At 38.5% G+C, this 21,817-nt stretch overlaps 1 protein-coding gene across 2 annotated transcripts; it reads left to right on the top strand.

Moving 5' to 3' along the window:
• Window positions 1-390: 390 nt before the first annotated feature.
• On the top strand, window positions 391-20,547 carry CPL4 (C-terminal domain phosphatase-like 4). 2 transcript variants are annotated; one of them, XM_088707120.1, is made up of 10 exons: window positions 391-566; window positions 2,733-2,819; window positions 5,377-5,557; window positions 9,997-10,091; window positions 12,477-12,607; window positions 15,541-15,721; window positions 16,553-16,842; window positions 19,419-19,607; window positions 19,703-19,741; window positions 19,869-20,547. In XM_088707120.1, the coding sequence occupies exons 3-10, from the start codon at window positions 5,403-5,405 to the stop codon at window positions 20,178-20,180; spliced, it is 1,392 nt and encodes a 463-aa protein (XP_088563246.1). In that variant the 5' UTR covers window positions 391-566; window positions 2,733-2,819; window positions 5,377-5,402; the 3' UTR covers window positions 20,181-20,547. The 2 variants fall into 2 exon arrangements, with proteins under 2 accessions (XP_088563246.1, XP_088563245.1); XM_088707119.1 differs by having other exon boundaries at window positions 402-566; window positions 2,743-2,819.
• The last annotated feature ends 1,270 nt before the right edge of the window (window positions 20,548-21,817 follow it).

Consider the following 21,817-nt stretch of genomic DNA (forward strand, 5'->3'; position numbering starts at 1 on the left):
GGCCTAGCATTTATGTTGTTGGTACCATCATTCAACCCACAAATTAATCTGGCATAAAACTCTTTGTTGCACATTCCGAACCAAGTTTCAATAGCTTTGATTTGTTTAAATAAATCTAATTGTTAAGAACTTAAGATTGCTTACCAACAGATATGATTGATACTTTTAAAATATTTAAGTTGTGCTAATATAATGAAGAATAATTTATCGAGGTTTTGGTGAGCTGTTTATAGATGCCTCCTGGGATGCCAATTTTCTCTTCGTATTGCTGCTATGCATAAGCTACAATGTAGAGAGATGAAATATTACTATCGGAGCTCCAGAATTCGATTTGAACCGTTAACCCGTCAACCTAATCATGTCCGACGCGGATATAGCTAGACTCGACCCGGTTTAATGTCGATTTACGACTTGAACTCGGGCCCAACCTCTCTCTCTCTATTGTTCTCCTCCACTCCTCACCGCGCCCCGCCTCTCAGCTCTTCTGGCGACCACCTCCTCCACTGCTCCGCCTCCCATCTCGGGCGCCGGCGATCACCGTCCAGGTTCCAGACCCCTCCGCCAAGGTGACGCCTCTCATTTATCTCTTTCCATCTCTCCTCTGCTGCCCTCCCTCCTCCCTTTCCCCGTCTCCGGCCATCCCCTAGCGTCTTCAACTCCGCCTCTCCCTCCTCTTTCCTACCTTCTCCGGCAGCTCTTCTCTCCTTATCTCTCCATTTCACCTATTCTGGTCTCTCTCCCTCTATCCTTGCTCTCAGTACCCCAATCTCCCTTCCCGTGTCGGTCTCCCCTCAAAGATACTTAAAGACACTCGTATTTCTTTTACTTTCCTCCACGATACCTAAAGACACTCGTATTTCTCTTACTTTCCACAGATTTGAATGCTTAAGCTGCTGCCTGTCTTATCACATGCTTATTAGATGGTTTTATTTTTAAATGCCGTGGGTTTCTTGTGGAATTGAGCAGTGAATTTGGGGTTCCTTAGGTATAAAAGCTTTTGAATGTTGGACTTTTAGTTATCGTGGTTCAGCTGTTGTGAGGGTTCTTAGGGTAGGTTAATAGTTGTTAGATTTAGATTGGAAAAGATGAAATGTGGATGATCAAGAAAGGTGTAAAAGGCGTGATGAGTTACTCCAGTTTTTTCCTCTCAGATTTTTTGCCTTTTGTAATCGAAGTAGAGTAAGAAATACTGCATTCAATATTTTTTGATGAAAACATGGTTAATTTTTTGTACCATTTTGCATTCATGAAAACCTCCAATTTTCCCCACTTAGGCTTACTTGGAGCTCCTTTAACCCAGCACGTTTATCCTGTTCTTTATGTAGGTGGGCTTCCTATGCTAGTAGAATTTACTCTCTCTATCTCTCTCTCTCTCTGCAGGCGGAAGGTATATACGCACGTACACATCCATGTACATACTGATTAATAAGCTAAATTGGGGTCAAACTTAAACATATTCTAGCCTGTGTTTTAAATCATCAAACTTTTTCTGACCATCTGTGTGACATTGTCAATTGTGGTAAATTCCTTGATCAAATTTTATTATGATATGTTTTACAATGATCAAAGGATTTGAAAGGTAAGTAGAATAAAATTTGGTTAAATTGGACGTTAATACGGAATTCTTTTGCAGTTAGGGTTTGACAACTGAACATCTGGTCCATGTTTTATACATGCAAATGTGGGACTGAAAATGTTATCTTCATGAAAAGTCTATTGAAAATGTTACCGTCATGAAAAGTCTCTATGTTGATTTGAGTGCATCCACCTAAACCTTCCTTCTACTCGTGACACCTTATGCAATAACAATATATAAAACAAACCTTGAGATAGGTGCCACCCTAACATAATATGCAGTAGCATAATTGTTATATTTCACTCATACCTAACACATCACTCAACTGCCAAACCTGGTTGCAAATTTTCCTCTAGCAACCAATCAGGCCTGCCACTTACCCTTATTCAATCTTAAATAGCCTTCTCTTAGAGCAAGCTATGCCAACTCAAATGAAAATGATCAATGATTTGTTTCTTTAATGATGATATATTGGCTGTTCATTGAAGAAGTTCTGAAATTATGAACAGCTAATCTTGGTTGTCGGAACTTGCTTGTTAGTTTGATAAACTGAATTTTTCTTGAGTCATGACTTTTCTATTGCTGTTTAAAACTGGAATTTTATTGTTTTTTTTTTAATTTTAGATTGCTTGAGCAAAGTCTTATGGGTGTTGTTAAATGCTAGCTTGATTTAAGGTTCATCTTTGTGCTTTAGCAAGGATATTTTACCTTGCAAACATCTTGTATTTTCAAGATCAAAACAGAAAAATCATTGGAAAGCTCATGAAATTTGTCACTTGTTGGTCCATTTCTGGTTTAACTATTTGCTTTATCTTTTTCATTTGTTTGGTCTTTCTTTAATTTGAAACTACAATCTGGGCATGACAATCAAAGCCAGGCAAATTGTTTTTGAGTAGATCAAATTGAGTTGATCCCCATACTTTTCATCTTGTTGGTGAACTATAACATGGTGTCTAAATTCAAGCATTTATCTGATTAATTTTCCCATATGATGCACATATCTAATTCCCTCTGACAGATTATGTTGTAGTTATGGTTACATAAACATCAGCACATAATGAATTGTACTGGAGTGTACTACATTAGTGTGCTAGCATTTTGCATATTTTTTGAGGTTATTTGATCCCGTTAAATTAATTTAATGTTTCTCTTTAAGTATTTTTCAGGCCTGCGTATTTGCTGCATTTTCCACCTGGTCATTAAGATACTGTTTCCACTTTTCAGCTTTGCATCATATTCCAAGGTACGTGAGTCTATCTTTCATTCTATGGATGATTTGTAGATATCTAATATATTTTTTGTTTTCTAATAGAATCTAAATTAACCAAACCAGACAATTTATATAAGGCTTGCTTTCGGTTTCATAGATGCAGTGTTATATGTTAATTATGAAGGTTAGCTGCATACTTTGTTTTAGTGGTATCTTTTGTCTAGGTCTTATGCACTGCTTAATCTATGTAATGATATATATTGAAGGTTTGCTTTGAATATTGGCAATTAATTGTGAGGAATTTTGCATAACTTGTATTGTATTAATGAATGCAGCTCAAATTGTCTTCCACTAGACTAGGTAGTTTAATGATGCATATTGATGTCACATTATAATTAGAAAAGCAAAAAGAAATTACAATAGTCATATTACTTTGAGCACATAAGTCCTCTTTATTATATTTGTGTACTTTAATATTTGTTCGTATATGAAAAGTCATGGTTTCTTAAATCCGATTTTCAAATTGATAGCACAAAAGGTTGATCCAAACTGAACTCAACCTAAGCCAAAAAATTGCCACCCCCATCAACCCGCTTGCCCTTTTTTCTTCCTTTCTCATATCCTCCTTTCACTTTGCCACTTGTTTGCTCTTCTATTTAGAAATCCGAACCTAGGATTTGACCATAATTGGAGTAGGATTTGTTTTGAGTATTTTATTTCTTTTGAAATAAAATTGTTAAATATGGATCCTAGAACCTATGAATCCAATTGGATCCCAAATCTAGGTCTTTGTGGTGTATGATGAACCAACCTGTTTGCTTAACTATGCCCCCTACTCCGTGGCTATTCTTTGCGTGTTTCTTCGTTTTTTCTCACCCACCCTTCCTTCAAATTAGCTTCTTCCCCATCTCCACTCTCTCATTGGTTAATTGAAACCTTGCCGCAATATCTCTACCCACCATGGATGTCATCTTCTGGAGTCTCAAAGGTACAACTCTTCCAGTCCCTACTCTTCCCTTCCTCTCTATTCATAAACCCTCTAACTCTCAATCGCTTTTCAATTGGAGCTAAACCATGTGCCCAATCTTTCTTTGTTTCTATCCTCCTAGAAAGAATGCAAAAGCAGGGCTCCTTGACCACATTTAAATTTGCTCGAGGATTTTTCAAGCTGGTCTTATCAATTTATACTGAGCCAATTTTGCCTTTATATTAGTTTTTTGCACCTCCATGACCTAAGTTTCATGTGGGCTTTTAATTATTGCTTGTTAAGCTGTTTATTGTTCTTGGGCACACAATGATGTTCACTTTCTTACTAACCGTCCTTGACTTTGTCATCCACACGTTGAGGCTAATTTGTTTGGGTCCATTTTATGTAGTTCCAAGTCAATAACTATCAAGGATTCTAAGTCCACATTACCAAAAAAAGATTCGGTTTGTTGGGTAACACTGGCAGCTTTTTTGGACTATATGAGTTCAAATTGGGTCAATATCTTGTGCAATCCACATATAACTGAGATGACACATACATGACCTATTAGCAAGTTAATGTAGCATAACCCATACCTGCTAGACGGTTGACCTTATAAGCTGATTGATCCCACTCGACTAGTGTGTGTGCAATACTACTTGGCACATGATTGGGATGGATTGTTTCAATCCCAAATTGTTCTAACTAGAATTAAGTCCTTGGTCCAATTTGCTGGTGTGTGTGTAAATGCCTATCCTTGATAGGGTTGTCAATGGGCTAGGTTAGGCCTAGGCCTGAAGCAAGCTTGAGGCTTAAACCTTAGGTCCAAGCTTGGCCTAGCTCGGATCTAGCTTGGGGCTATCAATTTCAAGCCTAATATGACTTAGAATATGCTTTGGGTTGGGCTCAAACTAGGCCCTTATTTAGTTTTTACCATATCTTTCAGCTCGATCTTGCTCCAAGAATTGATTGAGTCTCAAATTATAGTCTCGAGACTGGCCCGTGGCCCTACAACTTGAGCCTGAGCTCGGATTTTTTTTAGTCATGTCTTGGGGCCATTCTAGCCAACTCGACCCATTGACAACCTTAATCCCAACTCCCCCCCCCCTCTCTGTCCTAGTTCTTGCTAAAACCTAGCTGAAATTAGTGTTTCAAGTAGGGATGGGATGTGATGCTAATATAATTCTGTCAAACCTAGCAGGCATATGATGGTTGCGAGTTCTTTTTACCCTCAAAATTTTGTAACCAGGATTGGTTCTATGATCCTTGCAGCATGTTGGTGTGCACATAAACCCCTACATTCACAACCCCCTCTGTGTTTGCTGAAACATAGTTGAAGTCGGAGTTTTAAATGGTGATGGCATAAAGGTTTATGGATATCATGCTGTAGAAAAGTTTGATAGTGAGAAAACTAGACCTTTTTGGTCATGTTTTTCCAAAGCATAATGATTAATGAAGCACAAGTTCAACTAAAATTATACTGCCTTTGTCACCCTTAAATTTGTTTTCATCTGATATTCTTTTTCTTGTTTTCTTTACTGGCAAAAATATGATGGTTTTGTGTTGGTTCTACCAATTTTTCACTTCAAAAATTTTTGTATAACTGATTGATTTTTGCAACAGGATGTCTCATAGATGATGTGGCAAGCATGAGTCTTGCAGCAGAATCTCCATTGCACTCTTCAAGTAGTAGTGATGATCTCGCTGCATTCCTTGAGGCGGAGTTGGAATTGGCTTCTTCTGACACTTCTCCTAATTATCAACCAGATGAAGATGAGGAAAATAATGATGTTCATGAGCAGAGGTTTCTTATTAGCATTTTATAGTTGCTGTCTTGAACTACAATTAATCATATGAGCAGTTTTTTCCCCTTTCCTTTCAATGTTGGTTTACTCAACCTTGTATAATTTACCATATGATGTATCTCATCCCAATTCACATTATCACATACTATCAGAAATACACATGCACAAATACATACATACATAAACACACACACACACATATATTATATATATGTATATATTATTATATACATATATAGATATGTATGTATATGTATATATGTATATGTACATGTACACATACACACACACACACACAGATATATATATATATACACATATACATGTATATATGTATATATATATATATATATATATATATGTATATGTGTATGTATATGTAGATGAATAGATAGATAGATAGATAGATAGATAGATATCACATACACACATATACACACATACATATATACCTACAAATATCTATATATATGGAGATACACATATCTATATCTATATCTATATATATGTGTGTATGTATATATGTGTATATATATATCTAGATATAGACATGTATATATGCATGTATGTATATATGTGTATGTTTATAAACGATATGTATGTATGTATGTGTGTTTGTATCCATATCTTGGTATGAACATACCCAGATGGATAATGCTGCAGATATTTAGACATATTTAGAGAAAAGAATTTTGCTTTTTTTCAAGCAACATTAACTAATTTTTTGCTCATCTCGTGGCTGAGACAAAATAAGAAAGTTCAAATTCATCATATCACATGGTGGCACAAACATGCGCACTTTTGCCTATCATTTTGGCAGCCTATCTAAATAATCATCTAGTAAGTCAGATAATAGCCATGTCTTCTTGAGTTCTTGTAGTTTAGCATAAGCAACAAATTGAATTGTTGCCAAATTGCTAGCAAAGCCACATGCAAAATCAGACCATCTCTAGAAAAGCGTTATTCTTATTAATGATGATACGAGACGTAACAGATTCCCTTGGATACATCAGACTTTTAAGTTGTGGTGGTCAATAGCCTCATTCACGGCAACTTTGGCAATGTAAATCTCAAGGTATGGAAACTAAAGCTAATATTCTTGGCCTCCGGAGAGGCCCATTCCCCAAAACATCAGGACTAGTATCCTTGCACGGAAGTAGGGCTGGAAGTGGACCGGGCCGGGCCGGGCCACACCCCTACCCAAGCCCGGCCCGAAATTTTTTCCAGGCTTCAGGCCGGGCCGAGGCCCGAACAATTTTAAAGGAACGAGGCCCGAGCCCGGCCCGAGCCCGTTTGGGCCAACCCGTGCATTAAACCTCTCTTTCCATGAGCAAATTGCTGGTGTCTCCTCAGGACCCGCATACCTAACTTGCAAGGGATAAGAAGTTTAATGATATTAATCATCTTCAAAGTCATGAACTCCAACCAGGTCTTCTACCCAGTAGTTATAAGTCATTTCTCCTCGCTGAAAATCTTTAGTTCTCTAAACAAAGTAAAGAGACATACAGATAATATGATGCAGCAAAAAGGAGTCACCACTAAAAGAACCAGTAGCAATGTAAGTTCAAATAGAAATACTTGTTGACATATCCAAATGCAAAAATGGACTGGATTCATATCAATACTATCAAACTATGTGCAAATAGGCAGCAGACAAACCGTGCATTACACATTTGAAGCCAAGGATAAATATTTGTTGAATTAAAAAGTAAAAAAAATCTTCTAGCTCAGATCTAAAATGGGTGAGAACGGTCGAGTACGGTCGTCGGTCGACGAGCTTGGACGGTCGAAGAGCCCTCAGATCTAGGGTTTCACCGCTTCGCCGAGTTTGGACGGTCGACGATGACGGCTGGCGACCGGCGACGAGCCGACAAGAAGAAGCGGAGAAACCCTAGCTCCAGCTGCTCCATGCCTCCGCCGCTCGTTCGCCCTGCGCCTCTGCAAATCCGAACCAAAACGAAGAAGATCATTTGTAATCGTACCTTAAAACCTAGCTTCGCCGACAATAGGGTGGTCGGGACTCCTCTTCACCACTTCGCCGAGCTTGGACGGTCGACGTCGATGACGACAACGACGACCGGAGAAACCCTAGCTCCAGGCGGACCACGCCTCGTCGCCTCCACCGCTCGTCCGCGACGCCTCTGCAAATCCCTCGGGCTGCAAATCCCTAATGGCAACTCGGGTTACTCGGCCGCGATTCGGGCCATTAAGGCATTCGGCAGACTGATGGGCTCGGGCTTGGACGGGCCCGGGCCGGGCCAATGAAATACCCGAGCCTGGCCCGAAATAGAAATGGGCTGAATGATGAAGCCCGAGCCCGGCCCGAAAGACAGTGAGCCTAGCCCATAGCCCGGCCCGCGGGCGGCCCGACCCGATGGGCTTCGGGCCGGCCCGAGCCCACTTCCAGCCCTACACGGAAGACACATTTCAACAAAATCCATATTGCATCTTAATTGGACCAGGGAAATTATGCTTCAATAGGCAGGTAGAAGAAATTAAATAGAAAAATAATATTTCCATCATAATCATCATTATCAAATTTCATAGATAAAATTGCTTCCCTTATTGCTTATGGGGGAAAAAAATGAATTTTTCTTCTTTCTTATATAACTGAACTTTACAAGGCACCATTAGAGTAAGTCATTGTGGTATCTAAGGATGAAGAGAGCCATGATTCTGAATATGCCTAGCAAAGCATGACTAACAACTCTAAATAGCACTTTAGTTGACTATTAAGGTTGAACAGTTAAGACAGAAGGATCAAATCCTTAGAAAAGATTATAAGATTATGAATATTTGCCTTTAGCTTTTGGCTCCTCATGCTCCTGGATTTCTTTTTCTTTACTTTTAAATGTTAAATCCCCAAATGGGATTACTAATCTCATATTCTAGAGGCTCATTACTGATAATTAAGTGATTATTAAAGTCAACCAAACCATAAAAGAATGGACTTTCCACAAGGTTTAGTATGTGAATAATTGGATCAAGTTGGATCGTATGATTCATGGGATTGCATAATCTATGATCTTGATCTAGATCTAGTAATTGCATTTCATCACAATTTTGGGATGGGATCCAGATTAATATGACCCATATTGACCTGGAGTATAAAATTTTGACAACAACATTTCAAAGCATGATCCATCAAGTTTTGGAGTTCCCTAGGACTGGACCTAAACTTTGTGTTAGTAACTCTCAAGAATTGTTAAGGGACTCCTGGTTAAGGAAATTTGGGACAAGAGATGAACCTGCAACAAAACCCAGAAGACGTATTCTAGAGAAGAAGACTCCAGCTTGATTGCGTAAAATCAACCCATGGAGGGGCAAACTTCCAATAATCCTTTGCCAGTATAAAGGTACACTCGAAAATCGAAATATTGAAACTTTGGCTGTTTTGCAATCAAGAATAGACAGGTCTTGAACATCCAAACCACAGTTGACATTGATCTTGATGAACATTAGATTTAAACCATCCTGAACATGGAGTGATTAATGCCTAATGACTTCTTTATGTATTACAAAAACAGATGAATGTGTATAGGTTATGAAGCTGCATACTATTTGTTGCATTTTTTTCATATTCCACAGCCTATTCTGATCTCAAAAAAAATATCCACTACCCAAATTTGATCAGGTTGTATAATACTTATGAATGAGTCGAATGACACTATGGAGTCATGATGTCATGCATGTTCAATCAGTCAAGTCAAACCAATCATCTAGATCATTGCCATCATTTAGCTAATGTAGGGTTGGGGCAATAACCCTTTCATTGAGTGTAAAATTCAGGAATGTCAAAGTGCTTATAGGCAGTCTATTGGCCTTAGCCACCTTGCTTATTTCCTTTTTGTAGCACTGGACATAGTTTTCTTGTTAAGAGGAAGATGTGTTGCTTTATGTGCCTTTGGAGTCCCGCTTCTATTGCATACTCTTATGATCTTTTTATAATTATTCTGAAAAAATTATCTTGTCATTGTTGCTTACCATATTTGAATCAAGCTGTACAATACCATACAACCTTCTTACTTTAGGGCCTTTTCCTGTGGGTTGCAACTATTAGGCTCCATAAGCATTTGTGGCTACCAATATTATCAGCACATCGGTCCACATTACTTCATTTATTGTCAACATTTTTAAGGGTCAGATTTGAAATAGTCATATGATTTGATGATTCATTTTTCTGGTTGGAGTCTTTAAATCAGGGGACAGCGATCTGCAAATTGAATGCTGAATAGAGTTGCTTTAGTCATAGTACACACTGGATGGCTTAATTATTGGGGTGGCAGTGTATGAATGTTTCTTTCTGGCGATTCATATTATTTTTTGCATCATGTTTAAAAAATCTAATAGTTACTACTTTTCTAATTAAGTATTTTGCATCATTTTGGTTTTGACATTTAGGGTTATGCTTGTTCTTGTTTGCTACATGCATATGCAGGATTAAAAGACGTAAAGTGGAGAGCTTGGAGGGCATAAAAGAGCTTCAGGGATCAGTGATGATCGAGACAAATCAAGAAAATATTGGTATTATTGGTTAGTATCTTGATTGTGAAGCAAAAAAAAATTCTGTTTTCCAAATATAGGAATCTTTACTTACCAAACACTAAAAGGAAACTCTAAAAATACTGTTTTCAGAAATGAAATCTAGGTTGAGACAATACGTTCATTCAAAAAATTCACATTTGAAGAAATGGAGAAATACCAGAGCAAAATTTGTTAGCCTATGCTAGGATGTTTTTATATTATAGATTGCTTGTTATGATCAAAGATACAATAATTTTAGTCAAGAATTGAGTTTAATCATGGAAGGAGAATCAACTTATTGATTAGAATAGAAATATAAAGTACATGTTGCAGCTATTTCAGCTACATATAGTAATGTTGAGAATGCTAATTATAAAGATAGGAATGGGATCTTTGCAATTAAATATTTTCATTTTGCATATACTGCTTAAGCCTCTTGGAAGCCGTGCTTTTCAATTCCCTGTCTACTTTTCCTGCTCGTCCTATACTTATCTTTCCTTACCTGGCCGACCATAATAAGGCCATAGCAAAATGACCTGTAGCCGAAGGTGTTTACTATTCATATTTGTAATTGATGCGGAGATTTGCAAAAAATTGAGAATGTGGGTTTATAACTTCGTGACATGTCAAACTCTCAAAGAAGAATACTGCCTTTACTGAAAAATTGGAAGTACTTTTGTAATAAGGAAGTAGATGACAGGGAAGTAATAGCATGTAAATCCATCCCAAATAGTTGGAGGAAACTTATTTATGGTTGTGGTTTTGTGGAAATATAGGCAGGGAAGTGGACATCCGCACACACATATACACAGAAACACACACCCAAAAAAAAAAAAAAAGCAAAAAGAGATACTAAGCTAGCAGGTGTGGAAATGGTTTTTGCAGAGATTTCAAAGTGGTTGCAGGACCCTAGATAGAGTTTTCAAGTTCTAGGTTCTATAGGTCCACGCATGGTGCCCAAATCCAAAAGACCAGTAGATGTAGTTGAAATAGTTGACATGATGGATCAATTTTTGTGTAACACCTTATTAGAATAACCAGATAAATTATTTCTTTTGATTTTTTATCATATTGTATGCAGCATATGGATCCTGTCATGTTGGAAGTAATGCAGATCCAACTTGTTTGTAGAACAAAAATTATCCCACTTTCCTGTTTGTGAATGAGCTTCCTCAAAACCATGATTACTTCAAGCTCCTTCAAATTTAATCATAATATTTAAATATTTAGGAGCCCGATAAGAACCAATCTCTTTCACATTGTTAGACTTTGCGGAGGCTATAATCCTTAGCTTTATGAAGTCTGAAGGTTTGCTCAAGAATTTGGCAGAGGATGGTCAAACAATTACTAACTAATATTTTGTGTTTTGACAATGTCCTATAATCCATTCTACTTTGTGTGCCACTCTTAAGTGCAGAATCTTGGGAAGTACAAAAACATCTATTGTCTGAAAGTGCATAACTAAGTTCATTGTAGAACACTAAATTGTCCAACCAAAAAAGTGAAAGTTAAAAATTTTGCAGTAAACGAACTTATCTTTCAACATTTGTTTAGTAACTGTTCCGTGACTTTTTCAGTTATTGGGTTTCAGAGTTCAGATATAATGGTGGTCAAAGACACTTCACCACAGGCTTCCAGACTTAGTCACCTGATTAAGAAATCAGAACAGGTCAAAGCTATATGTGATTTGAAAACGAGCCGCTCAAAACAGTCATTGTATGTAACGTAGGAATCATAAAAAGATTTGAAAAATATTTGAGTCAGAAGGGAAACGGTACTCAGCACTGTTTGATATTCTTATAGCCATGGCCTGCTGAGCATTCCCAAAGCATGTCCCAGGTGTTCCATGATTTGGGGAACTAGATTGAGTCATTTTCCAAGATGCATTTCTTAGCATGTAAGGTTTCTGGTAAATATGTTTTTGAATAGTTTTCGAGTTCTATAATATCACTATCATGGTGCTGGCTATTTCTAAGGATACTTCATCTTCAAGAAAGCAATTTTTGTCAAAAGAACTTCGACACTATCTTGGTTACGTCCTTTTTTTGATTCTTTTGGTATAGCATTTGAGCATGCCAAGAATAGATAAATTTCTTAATTTAGTAACAACTTGTCAGTGTACAGCATCAGAAAGGCACTTTGGCATTGTGCTTTATTTTACCGCCTCAAAATTGATTACTTTTATATGATCTTTTACATTTTAGTTTTTTACTATAAATTCTACATTTAGTGCTTTAGCAACCTTCAACTATTATTTTGCTGCTGTAATTAAACTTTGGGTCATCTATGCTTCTACGTCTTGGTAATTGTTAAAGTTTTTACATAGTGATGAGCAAGACTTACACTTTATAGTCAACTAAAGCTTACGCAAGCAAACTGAATATTCTACTACAGGTACATCTAAGAAACTGGCAGATGAGGATTCATGCCCTCCACATCCTGGATTTTATAAAGGCTTGTGCTTGAGATGTGGTCAGCTAGTGGAGGATGATGGGCCTATGCTTTCACTTGACTACATTACTAAGGTGCAATGCTCAAAATTATACTACAGAGCTGTAATATAATCATGATATAGTAACTTTATGTTTCTTATATAATGCAAATGGTAGTGAGGTGGACTGGGTTAGCAGCTTAATGATGCTTACCTAGGTGTATAAGCGATGTTTGTCTTCAAAATGGTCTGGAATGTGGATAACTTATTTTCATTTTAGGCTCACATCCTGCTTCCACATATTTAATTCTAAATAAAATGGTTACATCTTGCATACTGGTGCCAAGAAGTGCCCATTTTTCACAAATTCAGCCTGGTTAGCAGCATGGAGTCGTTGTCAAATTTGAACAGGTTGCATCAGAAACCATATGCAGCTGACAATCTGCCATTCTTATTATTCTGAACTCAATCACCACAGGGTCCTGCATCCTGTCAATTTTCTCCTGCATTGTTTTGGGTTGTGGTGTAATTCTGTGTGCACCATACTTTCATATTCAACCTGTTTGGATGTGATCAGTGTTCAGAAACATGAACCCCAACTCAATTGTACCTAACCCCTTCTCATACAAATCCTACTTCGTTCAGATTTTTTTTTAATGTTAGTAATGGTTAAGGGTTCTATGATATGAACCCTTAATTTTTTACCCTGGCATCTGTTGTAAATGTACGCTATTTATCTTAACTTGGGGAAGAATATCTTGTGCCAATGACTAGTAAATTTTTTGGGGTGGAAACCGCATAATTATATCTCATTATAGATATCAATAGTTGGTTCTATACATAGGAGATCACATCTCAGAATAAAATAAAGGTTCTTATTTATATTTTTTGTGATATATTAGTCTTGAAGGAGCCATCTAAAGGATCTCATCTAGTTCTAGTCTATGTATTTTCAATTTTGAGAGCACGGTTATGAGGAACAGCTGTGTTTAAATTTCACTTATAAATTGCTGGATGTAAATTGTTGTATTGAGACTAACTTTTCAGGGTACAGTGTATTTCATAATATGGTTGACATTTGTATTAGTGTCACCAAGATGGTTAGTGTCCAACATTCAGCTTTGTATATAGAATCCTTTTGCATGGTCAAAGCATCCCTAGATTGTCAATGAGGAATAATTGCATCTTGCTCCCCCACCACCTGAAAAAAAAATAGAATTACGTTTTTGCTTTTATGTTTATTTAGTTTATATATTCATGAATATTTCCATGTCGTTGTTTCTTAATCTGATGGTTTATTATACTTGCATCTGTATTTGTGCCACGATCGAACACCGATATACGTGTCTGGTTGTTTGCCATATCTTGAGCTGTTCATTGATATATAGATACATTCTGCTAGTTTTCCAATGTATGCACATATAGGTTATTGAAATTTCAATAGATGTGGCCTCTGCTATTATTAGGCAACGTTCAGAGGTCAAAAAATACCAGCAACACACTTGCATCTAACTTCTTTCACAATGGTGACAATATATACACCCAAGGTCTGATGAACTGATCCATACCAGCCGGTTCGGACTGGTCCGGCTTGTAACCGGTACGCTGGAGCAGTAGAAACCGGTACGGGCCGGTTTTGTGCCGGAGACGAAGAAGATGAAGAGGAGAGAGAGCGCGGGGAAGAGAGGGTGGGAGGAGACCTGTGGCCGCCATCGAAGAGCTGCGAAGGGGCGGTGGAGGCTGGGGGGGCGGCGGAGCCCGGGAGGGCGGGAGAACCCGCGGGGGTGCGGTGGAGGCCGAGGGGCGGGGAAACCTCGGCCTTCGCCGCGCCCCTGCGGGTCCCCCGCCCCCCCGGTCTCCGCCGCCCCTCCACGGCTCTCCGATGGCGGCCACAAGTCTTCTCCCGTCCTCTCTTCCCCACGCTCTCTCCTTCTCTTCTTCTTCTCCAGCTCCGGCGGAAAAGAGCGGGCCGGTTCGTACCGGCCGGTTCTGGTACGAACCAGAACCATACGGGTCTGGTAGGTGACCGGTACGCCTACCGGGTCGGCCGGTTCTGGTATGAACCAGAACCATACGGGTCTGGTAGGTGACCGGTACGCCTACCGGACCCGGTACATCGAACCTTGTATATACCCAAGGTTTGACGAACCGGTCTGTATCGGTCGGTTTGGACCAGCCTGGCCTGTAACCAGTACGTCGGAGCAGTGAAAACCGTTACGGGCCGGTTCTGTGTCGGAGATGAAGAAGACGAAAAGGAGAGAGAGAGCGGGGAAGAGAGGGAGGGAGGAGATCTGTGTCCGCCATCGGAGAGCCGCGGAGGGGCAGCGGAGGCTGGGGGGCGGGGGAGCCCGCGGGGGCGCGGTGGAGGCCGAGGCCGAGGCTGCGTCCAGGGGGCGCAGTCGCGGCTTTTTAATTTGAAAATTTTAAGTGAAGTCGGCAAATTGGGTGCCGACTTCACTTAAAAAAATTTTAAATTAAAAAAAAAGATATTTTTAAGTGAAGTCGACTTTACTTAAAATTTTCAAATTAAAAAGCCGCGGCCGTGTCCTCGGCCTCTGTCGCACCTCCGCGGGTTCCCCCCTCGGAGCTCCGCCACCCCTCTCCTCCGGCTCTCCGATGGCGGCCACAGGTCTCCTCCCACCTTCTCTTCCCCGCGCTCTCTTTCGTTCTCTTCTTCTTCCCTGGCTCCGGCGGGGAAGAGCTAGCCGGTTCGTACCGGCCGGTTCCGGTACGAACCGGAATCGTACCGGTCCGGTAGGTGACCGGTACGCCTACCGGATCCGGTACAACGAACCTTGTATACACCAATAATGATTCTGTACTGTCACTCTGAATATATTGAATAATGAATTTTCTAGTCGAGCTGAATGAGGGTTATGAAACGGAGCTTGGTTTCGTTTGAATTATTTTGGAGCAAGTGAACTTTTAATCCAGCCACCTATGTTAGCTTTGTTAACACTTTTTTGCATATTGAGGAGTATTCACTGCAGTTCCATGTGGTATCATATGAAATATTTGTTTTTGCAGGATTTAAAATTAGGGACTAGGGAGAGTGACAGACTACGGAAGGAAGATCTTAAGAACTTGTTGCGCGAAAAAAAGCTAATACTGATCTTAGACTTGGATCATACTCTACTCAACTCAACCCGGCTTGCAGATGTCTCTTTGGAGGAGGAATATTTGTTAAGGCAAGCAGATTCCATAAAAGGTAATTCCTGTTTTTTAGTTCTTGTAGTTCTGCACTGTAATGGATACTGTGTTTGCAAACTACCTGTAGCTCTTCTTCTTCTTCTTTCTTCTCCTTTATTCAAAATATTCTGGTTCCTAAATAATAGTGGTTTTGTATTAATATGGTCTGCATCCCCATCCGCTACTCTCCCTTCTTCCCTCCCTCCCTCCCTCTCTCTCTCACCCCCACCCCACCACCATTGCCACCATTTGATATCTTTGTTGTTGGTTATATACACATTAATTTCCTAAAAAACTATTAACAGTAAGCTAAATAACGTAAATTGAGATTTCTAGCACCAGCAATCGGGTTGTGATTTTGCCAAATGGGATCCAAAGTTTCTTACCCTCCCTCCCTCTCTCTCTCACCCCCACCCCCCCACCATTGCCACCATTTGATATCTTTGTTGTTGGTTAAATACACATTAATTTCCTAAAAAACTATTAATAGTAAGAAATTGAGATTTCTGGCACCAGCTATCAGGTTGTGATTTTGCCAAATGGGATCCAAAGTTTCTTACCTCTCTCATTCAGTGATCTTTATAACTGGCTATCTTGGTGAATCTCATTTTCTCTAAGATGCTAACAACAAACTTTTTCAGAACTTTCATCTTTATTATGAAATAACTTTCCATTTTTCCCCTTACCTTCTAGATGTCAATGGCTGCTTGTTCAAGCTGGTGTCTTCAATATTTAACATAACATGTTTACTTTGATTTGTATATGTTTGTTTTTTTCCCAATACCACTTGAAGCATTATTTCATTTTTTAATGATTTTGTGGACTTAATATGCTATGTCATGCCCTGTAGATGATCCAAAAAGAAGCTTATTCAAGTTGGATGCTATGCATATGCTGACAAAGTTGAGGCCCTTTGTCCACACCTTTTTGAAAGAAGCAAGCAGTATGTTTGAGATGTATATATATACTATGGCAGAGCGTTCCTATGCACTGGAAATTGCCAAGCTCCTTGACCCTGAGAAAGTCTACTTCAATTCCAAAGTAATTTCACAAGCTGATTGCACCCAGCGGCATCAGAAAGGCCTTGATGTGGTGCTGGGAGCGGAAAACATTGTGTTGATTCTTGATGACACAGAGTTTGTAAGTGTAATTGCTAATAGAAAAATTGGCTCTGTTTATATATCTTTTGATTGTTATAATTGATTTCCTTTTCCATTTGTTTAGTGTACTAATTTGAATTGTTTGAACCTGTAATTTTAGATTCTCGATTTAGAGAAATTGCTATATTCTGCTTGTAAATTAACTTTTGTCTTGACAATCTATCTGCTTTGGGTGCTCATTGTTTTTTTTGTTCATGGATTGCCAAAATTTACCATTTCATCCCATTCTTGACTGGATGACTTGGAATTTATCTGACAATGTTGTTTGCTCCTTGGGGTTGTGATAACGAGCCCAGCTTATTAAAGACTATTTTATGACAGTCCAAAGTTAGAATGTGCAAGTAACAGCTGTTATTACAGTTGGAAGGCTAGACTACAATAGCGCAGTCTAGGCTGGAATGGACAACTACTTGTTATTTCTACTATAATGACCAAAACTACTGACCATGTGTTACCACCAAAAGAAAAAGAAAAAAAGAAACTCTTGGGGGTGGGGGTGGGGGGCACTATAATGGGATATGGCATTATTAGAGCCTTCATACAAGAGTGGGAAGGAGGATGAGAGGGAAAGGATTAAAGGAAGCAAGGCAGCCCTTGTTGCTACATTTGGCTTGAGGAATGAGGGTTGCCATGGAATTGGAATTCCATCTTTGGGCCCGTTCTAGTGTTTGGTTTATACAATAACTAACAGATTCATGATTCCTTTGGAATCACCGTTCCCTCATATAGAGGAATTGTGATGCACTCCTAAATGGGAAGAATGGCATGAACACGTGGATTTATGGTATAAAATGGAAATAAATGACATATTTGGTGTGAATCAGTTAGCGACTCTTCTAGTAAAAATGGGAATCAATAATTAATTACATTTCAAATTGATAATGTTATTTGTATAAGTAAAATAATGGCAATTATAACGGTATTGAAGTTCAGCATGTGTGATGCACGTGCAGATGAAAACCATGTGCATGGGCTTAGGGCCATTTTCTAAAAATTGTTGCATGGGGCTGGTGCAAACCTGGGGAAACGGAATACCATTTTATTGTTTTTCCGGGTGCCTTGGGAGGGGGGGTGGGGTGGGGTGCGACCTCAGACCTTTCCCATTATATATATATTTATATATAACTATAATAATTGTTATTTTAAAATTTGTTTCTATTCCTTACTCAAATAGTTATTCAAAAAGTAAATATAAAATCTATTTATTCTATAAAAATTAGCCAAATTAAATATTAGAATTGATTTTCATTTCCTTCATTTTATGCCCTAGTGGAGTAGGAACAACCATTCTGATTCCCTATCTTCCATTTCCATTCCATCCAGATCTATTTCATTCTGGTGAACCCAACATAACGTTAACTTTTTTCTTCAAATCAACACTTATGCATCACCAGTCAAGTAAGTATCCTCTTTCTACATGCCTACTACTGTCAACTGACTCTCCATATAAGAACCAACATTGTATCTAGTGTCTCACAATCATCCATATCTTCTCAGTCTATATAAGCCTCACCAAACTAAGGAGCCTTAAATAGTTATAAAAATTCGACTTAAGGGAATCATTCACCATTCAGTATTATCATAATTTACTACATAATGTTGTGGTAACTAGACGTTCAGTAAAAGGAAGATTTTACAAATCATCTCTCGACATTCTGCACAAGGGCTGGAGTCTCAGTATCAAGTATCATACCTGTATGTTACTGGTTCGATACGGTTGAAGCTGGTATGGTATGATATGCACCTCATACTGAAGCAGCTCTCAAGCTATTTTTTCCAAATTTTTATCTCAATATGCCTCAATACATGCCAGTACGCACCTTGGTATGCCTTCATGTAGGTTGGCACCAAGCCTGTATTGACCTGAATATGATTTTCGTATCGGTTTTGACCCGGTACGGTATGGTATACCTTATAGCAGGTGGTTCGGGAAGGAATGGCTGTCCATGATTCTACATATAGGTTTTCTTAAACCCCCTCCCCTTCTGAATAAATAATTATCATATCCAAAATTTCCATTTGGAGGCAGGCCTATCCTTTGTCTGATTTTCCTCGTGCTGATGTTTGCATCATTTATGAGCTGGATTAAATGGTGTGATAAAATAGTGGATGGGGGGGATTTTGAGATGTCAAGCAGTTATTACAGATATTATACTAATCTCAATTGGTAATATATTGCTTTTGTCCTTCATTGATAATCTGCCCTTTGTGACTGATAGTGCAGGAGGAAATTATCTCATGTCATAATATTGGTGGATCTGAGCTTAGCTGTTTAGCAAGCTTGTATGTCAACATTTTACTTTTAAGTATATGAAACAGAAGAAAACTTGTCATGTGATGCATAGTAATTTCTTATCTGAAAATAAAATGCATAGTAAACACTTCAAACACTGTTAATTAGAAAAATAAGGAAGAAGAAATTGATGAGCCTTCATATGAATCTGTATATCAGCAATATTTGCCTTCCAGCTACTTCATGCTTTGCTGCTTTTCTATTTTAGTATTTTTAACATTTATATTCCAGCATACTATAACCAGAAGCAGTTGTTGTTGTAGGTATGGCAGAAACACAAAGAGAACCTAATTCTGATGGAAAGATACCATTTCTTTTCTTCTAGCTGTCGCCAGTTTGGCTTCAATGCCAAATCATTATCAGAATTGAAGAAAGATGAAAGAGAGTCTGATGGTGCACTTGCAACCATTCTTAATGTTTTAAAGTGCACTCATCAGATGTTTTTTGATCCGGTTAGTTTCATACCCGTTCTTTTGTATTGATTATTTTTATTTCTAATATAAATATATTATCTCTTTTCTTCTACTTATTGGTCCACTTATCTCAGGTCCTGGGCACTGACCTCTCCTCCGGAGATGTTAGACAGGTAAAACTAGCAAACATGTGTCATTCTTTCTGGCTTATTCTCGTGTTCTTCAGTCCTAAGGGAAATTTGCACATGAACTAACCCTCTAGTTATTAATTCTTAGCCCACCATATGACTTTCTTTGTAGGTTTTGAAGAAAATCCGACGAGAGATATTACAGGGATGCAAAATAGTTTTCAGCAGGGTATTTCCTTCCAAATCACTGGCCAAGGATCAGCCAATTTGGAAGTTGGCTGAACAGTTAGGTGCAATATGCTGTACAGATGTGGATGCATCCATAACACATGTAGTCTCCACTGATACAGGAACACAAAAAGCGCAATGGGCCCTGCAGAATGAGAAGTTTTTGGTAAACCCACGTTGGATTGAAGCAGCAAATTACTTATGGCGTCGGCAGCAGGAGGAGGATTTTCCGATTAGCAGTTCAAGAAATTCATGAGGATATGCTCCATATTGTCGTTAAAGTCACCAACTTGGAGAAACTAGTATATACCCAACCTATAGAATGACCACAATATTGGATTGTTAGGCTTTGTTGTACCCTTGGTTGTTTTTGTGACTTCGTGTATAATGCTGATATCAACTGTTGTCTTGTCACTAAGTGGGTGCTCTGGCCGTCTGATGCCAACGTAGGCATTATTTACATTATTGAGATCTCTTGCTTTGTTGGGAGAATCTATCTCTGTCATCCGTGCATTGAAGTTTACTTTCTTTTCCTTTCGTTAGGGGAAACTGAGTCTGTTGTTGTCCTTCATGGTACCTGCAGATATTGCACATCTAAAAATTACAGCACAGTTTCACCTGAATGTTAGTCCTACTGTTGTTTAATCAGTTGGTAGTCTCTGGACCAAGGTGGTCTTGCATAGCATTGATGGACTGTATGCATTTCCAAAGGCACAAGAACCAGACCTGTTTATTATGTACCACACCATCATCCAGACACTGAAAACCATGGCTTCAGTATCAATTTACAAAATTATAGGTTTGCCTCCATGGAACATTTTCCTTTGTGTGTTTATCTAAGAGTTCCAGAGTATGAAACAAGGAAGAACAATTCAGGGAGAAGACAATAAGATGCTTTTACTGTAACAGCTCAGAATGTGATGTATCGTGATCACGGGCCTGAAACAGTTGTGAAATGAACCGTTTGTATCTCATAATATTCTAGATGTACAACATGTTTGAGGCATCTGTCTAGTTATTGGAGCTCATATGTTTATGCATGCATTGCAGCTGACTTCTTTTGAAGGCTTTGATTTGTGAATAATCAATGGGAAGATTGCTTATTTGTATCAAATGCCAGGAGTTGGCATGTACGAAGGACCTAGAATTTTCCCAATAACATTCAAGCCTGGATGCAAGAAATCTTGGCTGTAATATCTTTTGTGGAGTTTATAGCAGATAAATCAAATAGTCACTTCCATTTACAAATTATATGCAATAAGTTGGATCAGAAACACCAATCATAGAAGAATGTTCAAAACAGCGAATGATGCCTTCTACCGACAACGATTAAATCTTTTTGCTTTTTTTCTTTTTCGGTGGAGGCATCTTGATTTGTGTTTCTTTTGTACTTGGTGTGTATTCTGTAGCCTGTTCAATGCTACAACCAATGGTTGATGGAAACCCAAGCTTGTGTCATATTGAAATCAGGAAAATTTTAACTCTGCAAAACATTACAATATCTGATATATCTCAAATTTGTAAATCCTTATAATCTTCTAACAAAAATATCAAAGTAGTCTTTTTTTGAATAAAAACAAATTAGAAGGGGCTAATCCCCGCTTGCTTGTTTATATTCACCTGCTCATCAAGAATGAAGGCCAATCAGAGTCAAATCGCCATGCTCTTCGCCAGGTGACAAAGAAAGTTGCAAGGCAAGCAGAGTATGGTACCGTCCTCAACTCTTCTGCTGTTATATAATGACAAAGATCAATGTAAGCCCAATATTTCCAAAATAAAGAGGTAATAGTAGAAAGTCCGGGTAACCTTTATTTATATATATATATATATATATATATATATATATATATATATATATATATATATATATATATATATATGTTACAATGGATG

This window comes from Phoenix dactylifera, chromosome 11, assembly GCF_051530095.1.
Source record: "Phoenix dactylifera cultivar Ajwa chromosome 11, Ajwa_hap1_PhDact_Kaust_v1.1, whole genome shotgun sequence".
In the NCBI taxonomy this organism is placed as follows: domain Eukaryota; kingdom Viridiplantae; phylum Streptophyta; class Magnoliopsida; order Arecales; family Arecaceae; genus Phoenix; species Phoenix dactylifera.

Coding starts and splice junctions, on each gene's coding strand:
- CPL4 (XM_088707120.1), top strand. CDS start 5,403: ATGAGTCTTGCAGCAGAATCTCCATTGCACTCTTCAAGTAGTAGTGAT. Junction 16,843..19,418: donor TTCTTGATGACACAGAGTTT/GTAAGTGTAATT, acceptor TTGTTGTTGTAG/GTATGGCAGAAACACAAAGA. Junction 19,608..19,702: donor ATCAGATGTTTTTTGATCCG/GTTAGTTTCATA, acceptor CACTTATCTCAG/GTCCTGGGCACTGACCTCTC.